This window comes from Canis aureus, chromosome 7 (assembly GCF_053574225.1).
Source record: "Canis aureus isolate CA01 chromosome 7, VMU_Caureus_v.1.0, whole genome shotgun sequence".
Lineage (NCBI taxonomy): Eukaryota > Metazoa > Chordata > Mammalia > Carnivora > Canidae > Canis > Canis aureus.
This window is the reverse complement of record NC_135617.1, coordinates 62322514-62335221: the sequence shown is the minus strand read 5'-3', so window position 1 is coordinate 62335221 and position 12708 is coordinate 62322514. Positions and strand designations below refer to the sequence as shown.

The window sequence follows — 12708 nt, the reverse complement described above, 5'->3', positions numbered from 1 at the left end:
TGCCTCCCTCATGCTCTCCTAGCTCCTCCCATGAGGAGACGCCAGGCTCCCACCCCCTCTACGGACATGGAGAGTGTAAGTGGCCAGGCTGTGAGACCCTGTGTGAAGACCTGGGCCAGTTTATCAAGTAGGTGTCACCCTAATTCTCCACTGCACCCCCCCCCGAACAAAAACCTTTCCATAGGGCCCATTACCCCCCAGCCTGCCACCTAGCTTGCCCCTTCTTGGGCCTTCAGCCACCAGCTGTCCTGCTGTCCTCACCCCTGGGGTGCCTAGCCTAGCTCCTTCCCTGCCCCCACCAGCTCCCTGATCCCCACCCCCACCCTCTTACCCATCTATATCGAGGGAACCAACAGCCTTCCTAAACCCCATCCCTTCGCTGTCAGAGCCCTGCAGGGTGAGAGTGTAAGAAGCAGGACAGGATGCCCCCACCGCCCTCCCCAGGTTCCCCCAGATTCAGCCAGAGACTGATGGCCTAGTGACAAGCCGGAAGACCGGTGGACAGGCAGGGTGGGAGGCGGCCAGGCGGCTGGCAGCAGGCGGCCAGCTGCCACAGCCGTGCCAGGCTCTGTCACTGACTGATTAACTCCGCTGTCTCCCAGACCCTTGCAGCATCAGGGTCAAACAAATTGTTTTCACGCTTCGTCAGAGGTTTACTTAATTAGTTCATTTGCAATTAGATCTCTCTGTAGCTGGGATTTTAGCAAAGACATCAAAAGGAGGCTGACGAGAAGGCGGAGAAGGCGGCTTCCCGTTGCCCTGTTGCCCTGTTTTTTTTTCCCCCCACCTCTTTCCCTTTGTATCTCTTGGTCTGTCTGCTCTTCAGGCTGTGGGCAGGAGATGGGAGCATGGGATGGGAGCAGAGGATGGGAGGGTGGTGGCAGCAGGCAAAGTCGGGCCAAGTCTCTCTTTTCTGCCCCCTCCTCCCCTGAAGACACCTCAACACAGAGCACGCCCTGGATGACCGGAGCACAGCCCAGTGCCGGGTGCAGATGCAGGTGGTACAGCAGCTGGAGATCCAGGTGCGGCTCTGACCATGTTTGGGAGGGACGTGGGGACCCCCAGATCTCTACCCCCTCAGCACTGACTTTCCAGGAGGGTTTTTGAGGATCTCAGAGATGGGTCATCTTGTGCTTTCTTGCTCCTAAGTGCCATGGTCACAAGGTGATTGCAGTTAGATTCTCAGGAGCAAACCCAGGTTGGGAGTGTATCTGCTGGGAGGCCTGGAAGACCAGCATCGTATAAAAACAATAAAAATACCAACAGCTAACATGTTGAGCACTTGCTTGGTGATGACTTAAACGCTTTCCCTATATTAACTCAAGGAATCCTCTAAACAGCCGAATACAGCAGGTATTATCATCATCCCCATTTTACAGATATAGAAAACTGAGGACCAGAGAGGTGAAGTGACTTGGCTTCGGGTCACTCAGCCCAGTGGGTGGCAGAGTGGGGATCAGAACCTAGGCAGTCTGGTTCCCGAGTCTATACTACGTAGCACACAGTACTCTGGACAGTCCATCAGGCAGCATGATGGACAACATTTACCCAGTTCTCTGGTACCTAGCAGAGTGCCCTGCCCTGAGAGGGTAGTTGTGAAAGACCTATTGAATTTATGAATGGGGGTGAATGAATCATTCATCTATTCCTGTGTTTCCATTCATTGCGCGAGGACCCTCACACATAAGTGCCACTGAACTTGGGTGTTGTTCAGCCACAGCCTCTGCCTTCGATGGAGAGAAAAGGCATGTGTTGTTAGCAAGGAGGCCCCTGACTTGTAGCTCAGCAGCTTACTGAGCTCGAGCCTGGGATGCACAGTCTGGAGGAGAAGCAGGGAGGGCTTCCCAGAGCAGGCAACCCCAGGCCCTGGCCTTGAGGGTGTGAGGGGGCAGGGCAGAGCTGAGGCCTTCCAGGAGCAGGGGACAAGAGGGAGCCAGGGACTGATAGGCCAGGCTGAGGAGAGCGGTGGGGGGAAGAAGGGTTATCTTGGGTATCTGGGTGGGGAAAGGTGGGATGTAGAGGAGGAGGAGGGTCGGACACCTCCGGGGCTCAGCCCCTGCCCACCTCCCACCTCTCCACAGCTCGCCAAGGAGAGTGAGAGGCTGCAGGCCATGATGGCTCATCTGCACATGCGGCCCTCCGAGCCCAAGCCCTTCAGCCAGCCAGTGAGTGATTCCCCTCTCCCTGCGGCCCTCCCAGGACCCCTGGGACCCCCACCCTTGGCGCCGGTCTCAGCACCCTCCCCATTGCTCACAGCTGAACCCGGTCCCTGGCTCCTCCTCATTCTCCAAGGTGACCGTCTCTGCAGCAGACTCGTTCCCAGATGGTCTCGTGCACCCCCCCACCTCGGCTGCTGCTCCTGTCACCCCCCTTCGGCCCCCTGGCCTCAGCTCTGCCTCCCTGCACAGTGGAGGCCCCGCCCGCCGGAGGAGCAGTGACAAGTTCTGCTCCCCCATCTCCTCAGGTAAGGATTGCCAGGAGGGTCATTTGCCCCCCAAGCTGGACCCCCCATCTGGCTACCTCATCCTCTGCCTATCTCCCCCAGAGCTGGCCCAGAATCATGAATTCTACAAGAATGCCGATGTCAGGCCCCCTTTCACCTACGCCTCCCTCATCCGCCAGGTGAGCATGGAAGGTAGAGTGGGTGGGAAGGGCACACAGGCTGCACCCCCAGCTCAGCATCCCAGCCTCCACAAGGGTCCTGGGACCGGAGGAGGCTGGCACATGGCTCTCCTTCCCAGCTTTACACCCTCTCACACAGGTTCCATTTGAGTCTACGCGATGCTCATGCAGACGTGTCTCTGAGGGCATGCGCACTGTTTTTTGCGACCCACACCCACTGTGTCATTCAGCCTCATTCCCATGTACATATGCTCCCAAGAGACTGTTTTCCTATAGACTTATGGTCACTCTCGGTTGCTGCCTCTCTCTCCCCACCCCCCCCAACCCTCTCATACACACGTGCTTAATGCTCACATCGCATTCATATGAACATACATTTACACAGTTGTCCTCTTGCTCTGATCTCCGTGAACAGGCACACATGTCCTCACACGTATTCCCATACATGCACACATACCCCATCTCATGCTTTGGGTGTGCTTTGCCAAAATCAGGATAAATTGCAAACAGCCCCCACCCTGTGGACATCTCCCTCCTGAGAGTACTGCTTCATGCCCATTCCCGGGCAGGGACTCCTCTGAGGCCAGTTTCTCTTGTGAAGGAATTCATTTGCTCCTCACACAAGTGCAGAGCCCTGGAGGCTTGCGTTTCCTCTGGCCTCTGGCTGGGCTGTAAGCAGCCTGCCTGCCTCGGGGCATCGACAATACCCACCAGTCCACTTGTCTACAGGCCTCTGCAGTGGGTGTCCTCTGTTCTCAGGGTGGGAGTCAGGGGCCAGGCAGAAGGGAGAGACCTCAGGCCTGTGACCCTTCAAAGCCCAGACAGAGGGTCCCTCTGCACTTTTCTTGCCCACAGGCCATTCTGGAAACCCCCGACAGGCAGCTGACCCTGAATGAGATCTATAACTGGTTCACCAGGATGTTCGCCTATTTCCGGAGAAACACTGCCACCTGGAAGGTGAGGCCTGCTCCTTCCTCCTTGTCCAGGGGCCCCAGTCACTCTCAGACATTTCCACATCCCTTTGAGACCAAGGCTTCGTAACATTTAGTCCCCTTAGAGGGGTATTGGGCTGCACCATGGGCCCTTCCACCCCATTTCAGCATGGGCTATGGGATGTTCTCTAACTGCCTCTTAATAGCCCCTTCTTTCCAGCCTCTGCTGCCTTCTTTCTGGGAAGAAGTCCTCCTCTTCCCTGGAGTGCTCCCCCATAAGCCCCATGAAGTAGGACCTCAGGGAGCCAGTAATGCCCGAGCATGTCAGGGAGGTCTGGGTTACCCTCTTGAGACCCTAAGGGTCTGGGTACCTTGGCTGAAGGTGCATGTTTGGAAGCTGTGGGGTGCGATGAACAGACACAGGGATGGGCCAAACAAGACCTGTGGACTGTGCTTGGGGACACAACATCAGGCACCCCCACTCTCTCCCCAGCTCTGCCATGACGGCAGGAAGATAATTGTCTCCATCCAATTAGTCATTTCAACACCTTCGGCCATAGATGTTACTCAGGAGACCGCAGGCAGGGAAGGGAGGGACCCTACAAAAATGGGACACGGAGATGTGGACTGGGGCGCTCAGCCGTTTGTTCTCCCATAGCCAAGATGGGAGGGATGTGTGTGTCCGTGTGTCTGTCTGATGGGTGAGAATATTAGGGTTTGTGCAGCAGAGTGGAAAGTGATATTTAAATGGGGGTGGGGGTGGAGGGAAAGTGAAGGGAGTGTTGGCGCCCTGAGGGGAAGGTTAGACACCTGGGAAGGAGTACTTAGCTCAGGACCTTAATTGGATCCCTGGCTCTTGAGTCCCCCTGCTGGCCAGCTCAGAAACTGCAGCAAAACCGGCTACCGCCGCGCAACGCGGCTGGCTTTCAACAAGTGTCACTGAGGCCCCATCCCCACCACCAGTGCCCGATGGGGTGGAGTCTGCATAGGGCCCCCTCTCCTCTGCCCTGAAATGTGCTAACTGCAGCAGGAGAGACTGCTCCACGGCCCTTCATAATTCCCAAAGCTGGGGAGAGAGGCTTCAAGGCTGGGACAGCTGCTCTGATTGGCTGTGAGTGATGTCATTTCCTGCCAACCACAGTCCTGCCCTCTCCCTGAGCCCGCAGGGCCTTGTTGGGACCACCTGGTCCAGTCTCCAACCCCCAGACCAGATTGCATACCAGGTTTTAAAAAAATGATAGAGTCCTATACAAACATAAAGGATCATTACAATTTTCATCTAATGTTTGTATTCATAATGCAGATTAATCCCCTACCTGTCGGGATGAGAATATAGAGCCTCGCTCCCCATAAGACAGCCTCCTTCTTGGGGGCAGAGTGCCACTCACCCACCTACCCTCCATTCCCGTACTCTCTTAACTGTACCACCCTGCTCTCCTTTTTTGCAATCAGAAAGAGCTAGTGTGGGTGACTTGCACAAACCCCTCAATGACCATCCTGAATCCCCGGTTAGCCGAGCCCCTTTGACCTTCTATGCTACAGTCCATGGTTGCCTGGTAGCCAGGGTCATCCCAGTGGTGTGTCTCTTGCTCCCGGGTGTTCATGTCCACCTCCCCTCACCTCCTATAGGGTCCTGGTTCAACACTAGCTGAATGAGCAGGTGACTTTCCCAGTTGGTGGTGCTCTGCCGCTGCCTCCGCCACTTGGAGCACTGCCTGTGCCCTCCCTCCCTGTGGCACAGCAGATCTAGCTCAGCTTGAGCTCCACTTTGACCTCCAGGATTTTTGCAGCCAAGCTTCATTCACGTTCCTTGGGAAATGTATCCTTGTCTACACCTGACTGTTCACCTTCCACCAACCACCCATTTATCTGCCCCTTGAGGTCCCTCTTCTCAACTCTTCCTCCTCTTGTCCTCCTCCTTTCACCCTTCTGGCCCACACTCCAAGATGCTGTCCACCTCAGACCAGGGCAGCAGGGTCGGGAGCCAGTGTGGGCCGGGCCAGCTGCCATTCATCCAGGGACAGAGCTGCCATCTGCCAAGCCGATGGTCCTCACCAGCCCTCCTCCTGTGTCCATCCCCTCCCAGGGCCCGTGTTGTGGGCCTGTCCTTTTGTTTATGCAGCCCCCGCCAGACCCCTTAAATTGCCGTTAATGTTTCAGCGTAACGAATTAGTCTCTCATCACGAATCAGGCTTCGAAATGAGGGAAAAAAGCCCCGGTGAGGCCATCCTCGGAAATTGGGGTCATTCTCATTTGCAAAGCGGAGGATCGGAGCCCCGTAATGCGGGCAAATTTATTCCGAGGCAGGAGCCCCGGCGTGATTAGGCCCTTTGTAATTATCGCTCCAAGAGATTCCACTCCAGCCGCCCGCCTCCCTCGTGGATTAGCAAGCGAGTCGGAAAAATACACAGGATTTAATTAGAGGCAAATTAAAATTGGTAATGAAATCGGGCCAGTTGCAAGTGGCAAGAGTTGGAAGGGAGAGAGGGAGAGGGGATCTCCAGGGGCACAAGCTGCCCGCCCTGCCGGCTTTCTTCCCCGTTTAGAAATGTAAAGAGGAGACAAGGATGGGGACAAGGCGGGGGAGACTGTGGGAGGACAGGTAACAGGGACAGGAATGGCGAGGGTGGGGGGTGGGGCTGAAGCTGAGAGAGGAGAGTACAGGGACAGGACTGAGGGACTTGGCAGGAGTTGGTGGGCCAGGGCCCTCATCTAGGCCCCCTGGAGGGAATGGGGCCAAGCTCCCCCCCACCCGCCCAAGTGTCCTACAATTCAGATGGCCTCAATTCCTAAAGTCACTCCACCAGAAGGAGGTGGGAGCGACAAGGTGACTTCTCTCTTCTTTCCTCTTCCTGCCTCACAGCTACTAAATCCATGCTCTCCTTTCTCCCAGTGTATTTCAACAAGTATGTATGAGAGGCCTGCTATCTACCTCATGCTCTTAAGCTGTCTCTTCTCAAAGCCATGGCTCCCATACTCCTAGAGGCTGGAGAGGCTTGCAGTGAGAGTTCTGATTTATTTCCAGAACTTCCAAAGCCTCATAGAAATTTTGCACGCACCTGAGATAACAGGTCCCAGGCTCACTGATGTGCCAGGGCCCAAGTGCAGGCTCATGGCGACCAGGAGCCCCCAAGTGACAGCAACATGTGTCTGATCAGTGCTGCCGGGGGAACCAAATTATTACTACCTAGGTGGTGTTCAGTTGGTAGGCAGAGTTTTCCAAAATATGGCAGGGAGAAGGGGACTGGATCATAAAATGGGTTGTGGCAATGAAGACCCTGACAGACCCTGCAGTCCCTGGGTGGTGGGCAGGAGAGAGGCCTGCCTGCCAGCCCCAACCCCAGCTGGGACTCCTCACTGAGGCAGCCCCAGCCTCCCTGGGCCTGGGGAGTGGGACCAGGTGGGACAGGTGGGACAGGTGCTTTGCCCCTTGCACCCACCCGAGCCCGGAGAGGGTGGAGAAACCTGCTCAGAGCATGCACCTTGTCACCACCCCCAGAATGCTGTGCGGCACAATCTCAGCCTGCACAAGTGCTTCGTGCGTGTGGAGAACGTCAAGGGCGCCGTGTGGACTGTGGACGAACGAGAGTATCAGAAGCGGAGGCCGCCAAAGATGACAGGGTATGTGGACTCAGCCCTGAGCAGGGTTACTCACCTGGGGCATGGACTGGGCCACCCACCCCATTTTTCACCAGGACACCCCTGTGTACCCCCGTCCTTCCCACTTCGGAGGTGGGGTGCGGAGAAAAGGGATGCAGGAACCCAGGAGAGTGACAGGTGGACGTTTATGTCTTATTCTGTCCCTATGTCTAAATGAGGGAAGGAGCTGGGGGGAGGGGGGGCCTGCCACCAGAGAGACACAGAGACTGAGGGTAGCCATGGCCAGAGCTGGAACACGGGTGGATGCCAGCTAGTATGGCTGTTGGTGAGGTGGCTGCCAGCCCCAGAGCCATACTCCCCTGTCTCCTCACAGGATGAGCTCATCTCTGAGGTCCCCAGGTCCCACCTCTTTGTTTTATAGGGAGAAGAGACCCAGAGAGGGCAAGGGGCTGGGGGGGAGGTCACACAGCAGATTCCTGGCAGAGCTGGGTGTCTGAACTCCCACCTTTTATGTTCTGCTGTAGCAAGCAGCATTTTCATTGGAAACTGAGGAAGTTGGGAGAGGGCGGAAACCTCCCATTGGCTTCCAGGGGTCTCTTACCCACCCCATGTGCTCCTGACGCGCGGCCCTTCTTTGCCTGTGCTGCTTGTCCAGAGGCCTGCTGGGAGGAGAGAAGTCGGACAGTTAGATTGGGTACCTCTGTGGGTGCCGTTTCCCCTCAAAGATCCTCCTGGGAAAAGAGCCTCTCTCTGCCAGGCGGTTGGTAGGGGATATATAGGAAGGTGGCCTGGAAAAGGGAAGAAAGCCATCTCCTTCTGAGTGCCCCCTATACACACATACTAGTCACAGCACTGGTATGTCTCTTTACCAACTTGGTCAGAAGACCTGGGTTCCGGTGCACCTCTGCTTCTCACTGGCTGTGTGACCTTGGGCCAGTTCCTTCACCTCTCTTAGATTGTCTGTAAATGGGGAATAAAGGATTAATCATTATGGAAGAGGGGCAGCCTTGAGCCACTGCTTTACAGGACCCAACTCCTACACACCTTCCTGTGCACAAAAGTCTCTGGTGCAGAGCACACAAGGACCTGCTGAATGCGCAGCTGTTAGATGTCCCAAAATTCGGGATGGCAAGATGGTGTGGATGTTACAGATACAGGACTCTTGGGGCTCTAGCTTGGACCCGGTGAACCCTGGAACATCTAGACAGCAGATGTGAAGTAGCGTGATGGAAGACAGGCATGAGGAGGGATCCCCGTTCCCACTTGCCAGCTCCGAGACACTGCACCTGCTCCAGAGCCCCTGAGAGCCCCAGCGCTGGACGCATGGAGGGGGCTGTCCATATGTGCTGTGCCCTGTCAACGTGAGGGCTGAGTAAGATGGAGTGCACAGGGACTTGGCAGACAGCACTGACCCTGCTCCAGCCTCCTAGGACCATGAATGGAATGGGCCCTGGCACAGAGCAGGGCCTAGTAAGGCTGAGGGCATGAAGGAGGAGCAAGTGAATGAATGAAAACCCAACACAGCCTTCTCTGTCTTCCAGGAGCCCCACCCTGGTGAAGAACATGATCTCGGGCCTCAGTTACGGAGCACTTAATGCCAGCTACCAGGTGAGTGCACCCTGGCTGGAGCCAGCCCCTTGCTTTCCTGCCCCCACACACTGACCTTCACCCCCTGTCCCCCGCCGAGGGCCCATCTGTCAGAGGAGGGCCAGGAGGGTGAAGGCCGCCCTGGGTGGCCCAAACCCCAGCCCTCTGCCCCACCCGACTCAGGGCTCAGACCCCACCTCTGCTGCTTCAGGCGGTCCAGAGAGCAAGGAGGGTGGTTGGCATAACCAATGGTGTTCCCTGGCTTGTCGTTCTGGGGTCTTCTGTCTCCTGGGAAGGGATAGGGATAGGTTGGGTCCAAGCTCCCAGGAAAGCTGGGAGAAGGCCAGTCAGGGTCATGATCTGGCCTTGCGGGGGGGGGGGGGGGGGTGTGCTGTGTTGGAAAGGCCAGGCCTGGGTGGGCTGGGGAGTCCCTGAGATAGATCTGCTCTCAGGATCAGCACATAGACTCCCTGGAGGTTCTCTGGGGGTGGGGGCAGGGATATACCTGACTGCCTGGAGCCGGCTGACAGGGCCAACCCTGTGCCCTCCAGGCTGCCCTGGCCGAGAGCAGCTTCCCCCTCCTCAACAGCCCTGGCATGCTGAACCCGGGCTCCGCCAGCAGCCTCCTGCCCCTCAGCCACGACGAAGTGGGCGCCCCCGTTGAGCCACTGCCCAGCAATGGCAGCAGCAGCCCCCCTCGCCTCTCCCCGTCCCAGTACAGGTGAGCACATGGCCTGGACCCCCCCAGTGCCCCCCCTAATGCCCCTGCAGGTGGGATCCCCATCTCAAACCCCCCCACACACACATACCTGTCTTCCCAGGACTGGTGATCTCTCTCTCTCTCTCCCTCCTTTTTCCTGGCCCCTCTCCCTCTTCTCTCCCTTCTTACTCTCCTCCTCCTCCCCCTTTCATTCCCCTCCTTCCACAATGACATCTTCCTCTTCTCCTTTCCCACTGTTTCATCTCCTCCTGACCAGAGGCAACCTCCGTCCATTCCAGCCTTCCCCTTCCTCAGAGAAAAGCTCCTGGGGAGATCAGACCTAAAATTAAGGCCTCAGTAGCTCAGGGATGAGCTGGGGAGGCTAGCTGGGGACACCCCACTGCACTCTGACCTTCTGGATGTTGGGGGGGGCAGGGGAAGGCCCCTGGGACACCCACATGATCCCTTCTGTCACAGCCACCAGGTGCAGGTGAAAGAGGAGCCAGCCGAGGCAGAGGAAGACAGGCGGCCAGGCCCGCCCCTGGGCCCCCCCAACCCCAGCACTGCGGGGCCTCCTGAAGACAGGGACCTTGAGGAGGAGCTGCCAGGAGAGGAACTGTCCTAAGGGCCTCTAGGGGCAGGCGGGGCAGGGGTGAGACCCCTCCCTCCGGACCCCAGGCCCCACCTACCCCCACTCCTCAGCCCCGCCCAAACCTCAAGGCACTTCCAGGACTCAGATTGGGGGGCTGGGCCAGCGACTCCCGATGTGACCTGACTGACAGACGCTCGGGGAGGGGGGCAGGGACAGGCCCGCCCCCGAGGGGACACATAACCCCTGGTCTGGGACCGGCAGAGGACACGGAGGGCCCAGACCCTTTCTCAGACCCTCCCCTACATCTGAATACCGCCTCCCCCCAACCACCAGCAGCAGCAGGGCCCTCCTCCCCCACCAGCTCTCCCCTACAGGGCCCCTCAGCGCCATGGAGACCCGCAGGCGGGGCTAAGCCACCCCTCTCCAACCCAGGGCCCCTCGCACCTGGCTCTGGCAGTGTTTTCTGGCCAGAGGCCCCCCACCTTCCTAATTTGTGCTCCCTTCCTCCTCCTTTTCCGTACTGTGAAAAAATCTCCCCGCTGCCCCCAGCTCCCACCCCGGCCCAGGCTGTAGGGCCGGGGGAGCTGAAGTTTCAGACCACCCCCCGCCCCAAGAGCACCAGCCCCCTCAGCTGTGCCCACTGGCAAGCTGCAGCTGGGGCGGGACAAGTTGTGTGCCCTGTGGGGATCTGTGGGAGCAAGGCTGCTTGGCTCCAGCCTCTGCCCTGGACCTAAGACCGAGCCCAGGCTGAGCTGAGCCGCTACCCCCTTCCCTGGGTGCCCCACACTGGGGAGCAGAGGAAGAGGCCCAGGGCCGGCCTCCTCACAGAGAGGTCTGTGCCTGGTGGACTAACGGAGGGAGGGGGCACCGCTGAAGGGAGCCGCCCTGCCCTTGAGGCTGGAGCTGGCGTCACAGGCAACGCTGGTGCCACCCAGGAGCATCCTGCCTCTGTCACAGCAAAGGCCAGGCAGAAACCAGGCTTGAGGGGCAGGTGGCTTCTGTGACCCAACAGGTCACCCCCAGCCTACAGGTCCCCCATTGTAGTTCTCTCTCACCCTCCCTCAGCACCCCTCCCTGACCCCTCTCCACCCCCCAGTTAAACCAATGACCAAAGACCTTTCTTATGCCGGAAGCAAAAACCAAAACTTTTTGTTGGCTTCTTCCTTTGTCGCCTCCCACACCCCTGCTCCTCCTTGCTCCCTACCCTGGCCCCAGGCTGGAAGCCCTCCCTCCACTTAAGTTATTGTTTTAAACCAAAGTTTACAGTGTCTGTTGGTGGCCCAGACCCTCTCTCCACCCTTCCTCCACCCCACCCCGAGGACCCTGGGACTCAGTAGAGGCTGGGGGCCCTGCTCACCCCAACTCTGCTCTTGGCCAGCCTGGAGGAAGGAATGAGGGCAGAGGGAAGGAGATGTGCTGCCCTCAGCATCCCAAGGGGTTCCCATCTCCTCGGGCCGTGGGCCTTGAGCCCGAGTCCCAACCCTGGGCTGCTTCCTGGGGGCTCTGCAGACCCCTCACTAGGACCAAGTCCCCCCATCACGCTGGGAGTGTGGATTCCAGCAAAGGAGCTGGAAAAAAAAAAGTGAGACTCCACAGACCCCCTATGGGGGACCCCAACTTAGGCCGAGGACTGGGTACGTTGGATGCTCATGATACCCCAGGCCAGGCCCCTTTGCTGAGAAGACTCCTTGGACTATTTCCCAAGAACCCCCTCCCCACATACACCCCTTCACAAGCCACCCCTCCTAAGAGGCAGGGGGCCGTCCGCCCCCTCCCCTGTGTACTCCCCACCTGTGTTCTGTTTGACCAGCACAGAAATATTAAACGTCCTCTATTCACCGGGCCCTGCGTGTGTCACCAAGGTGAGGGGGGGAAGGACACTAAAGTGGAAAGATGGCTCTGGGGGGCCGAGGGCAGCAGGCCTGGTGGACAGCGGGGAACCCTAGGGGCGCTCTCTGGGAATGCGTGAGTGGGCCAGGAAGGGGCCCCGCCAACCTCTCTGCTCCTCCTGCCCGCCTCTTCCACTGTCCTCCACGTTCTCTGGTATTTTCTCCTAACCCAGGTTCTGTGGGTCATTCTGCTTTTTCCCAAAGCCACAATTCCTTCTTGCCGGTCCCGCCCCTCCTCCAAGGGTGTGTTCATCAGATTTCCTTCAGGGATGCGGAGGGTCCCTGCTGCGGGGGTCCCCACCACCTAAGACATCCGCCTGCAGGCCCAGCTGCCCTTCTGGGCGCGTCACCGTCTCCACAGTGGGGAGGGTGCTGCCTGGCTGGGGTGACTGGGGCTGGGGCTGTCGGGTGGGTTGTACCTGCCACTCGGTGTGGTGTCAGTGTCGTACCAGTGGGCTCAGGGTCCGGAAAGGGGTCGCTGTGTTGCTGGGGTAAGGGCACCCTGGACAGTTAGGGGAGGGGAGGGAGGAAGCCTAAGCTGTCAAACCAGAGGCGTGTCCTTCAGGCCCCACCGGTTCCTGGCCCCCGCCGACCTCCGTGTCCGGTGCCAACCACCCACCAGTTTCATCCTCCAGGACCTCCAGCCCCTTCCAAACACATCCTCCTCAAGGGTAGGGCCCCCCAGAAAGAATGTGTGTACTTAGGGGGAAGCAGGGAGGTCAAAGGGAGGGTGTGGAGAAGGCAACCCAGTTGGAATCCCTTACCCTTCTGGCAAATCACCAAACT

The 12708-nt window shown here is 58.3% G+C and overlaps 1 protein-coding gene and 1 long non-coding RNA gene across 12 annotated transcripts in view; one reads left to right on the top strand and one right to left on the bottom strand.

Annotated features, from left to right (window-relative positions):
• The window catches only part of FOXP4 (forkhead box P4), a 53435-nt gene extending 41559 nt beyond the window's left edge, over nt 1-11876 (top strand). For 7 of the 11 annotated variants that reach the window (XM_077904078.1, XM_077904073.1, XM_077904072.1 and 4 more), the window contains 10 exons: nt 23-127; nt 935-1022; nt 2082-2165; nt 2257-2464; nt 2546-2622; nt 3478-3579; nt 7054-7175; nt 8696-8762; nt 9293-9462; nt 9919-11876. In XM_077904078.1, coding sequence (XP_077760204.1) covers nt 23-127; nt 935-1022; nt 2082-2165; nt 2257-2464; nt 2546-2622; nt 3478-3579; nt 7054-7175; nt 8696-8762; nt 9293-9462; nt 9919-10066 — 1171 coding nt within the window. In that variant the 3' untranslated portion in view covers nt 10067-11876. The remainder of the gene's footprint in view (nt 1-22; nt 128-934; nt 1023-2081; nt 2166-2256; nt 2465-2545; nt 2623-3477; nt 3580-7053; nt 7176-8695; nt 8763-9292; nt 9463-9918) is intronic. The other 4 variants (XM_077904079.1, XM_077904077.1, XM_077904076.1 and 1 more) reach the window with 1 other exon arrangement.
• LOC144317540 (uncharacterized) lies at nt 6157-11685 on the bottom strand. The gene is made up of 4 exons (XR_013383541.1): nt 9551-11685; nt 8939-9029; nt 8024-8114; nt 6157-7816 (listed from the first exon to the last, which is right to left on the bottom strand). It is a non-coding gene; the product is annotated as an uncharacterized LOC144317540 (long non-coding RNA).
• Nucleotides 11877-12708: the final 832 nt, after the last annotated feature.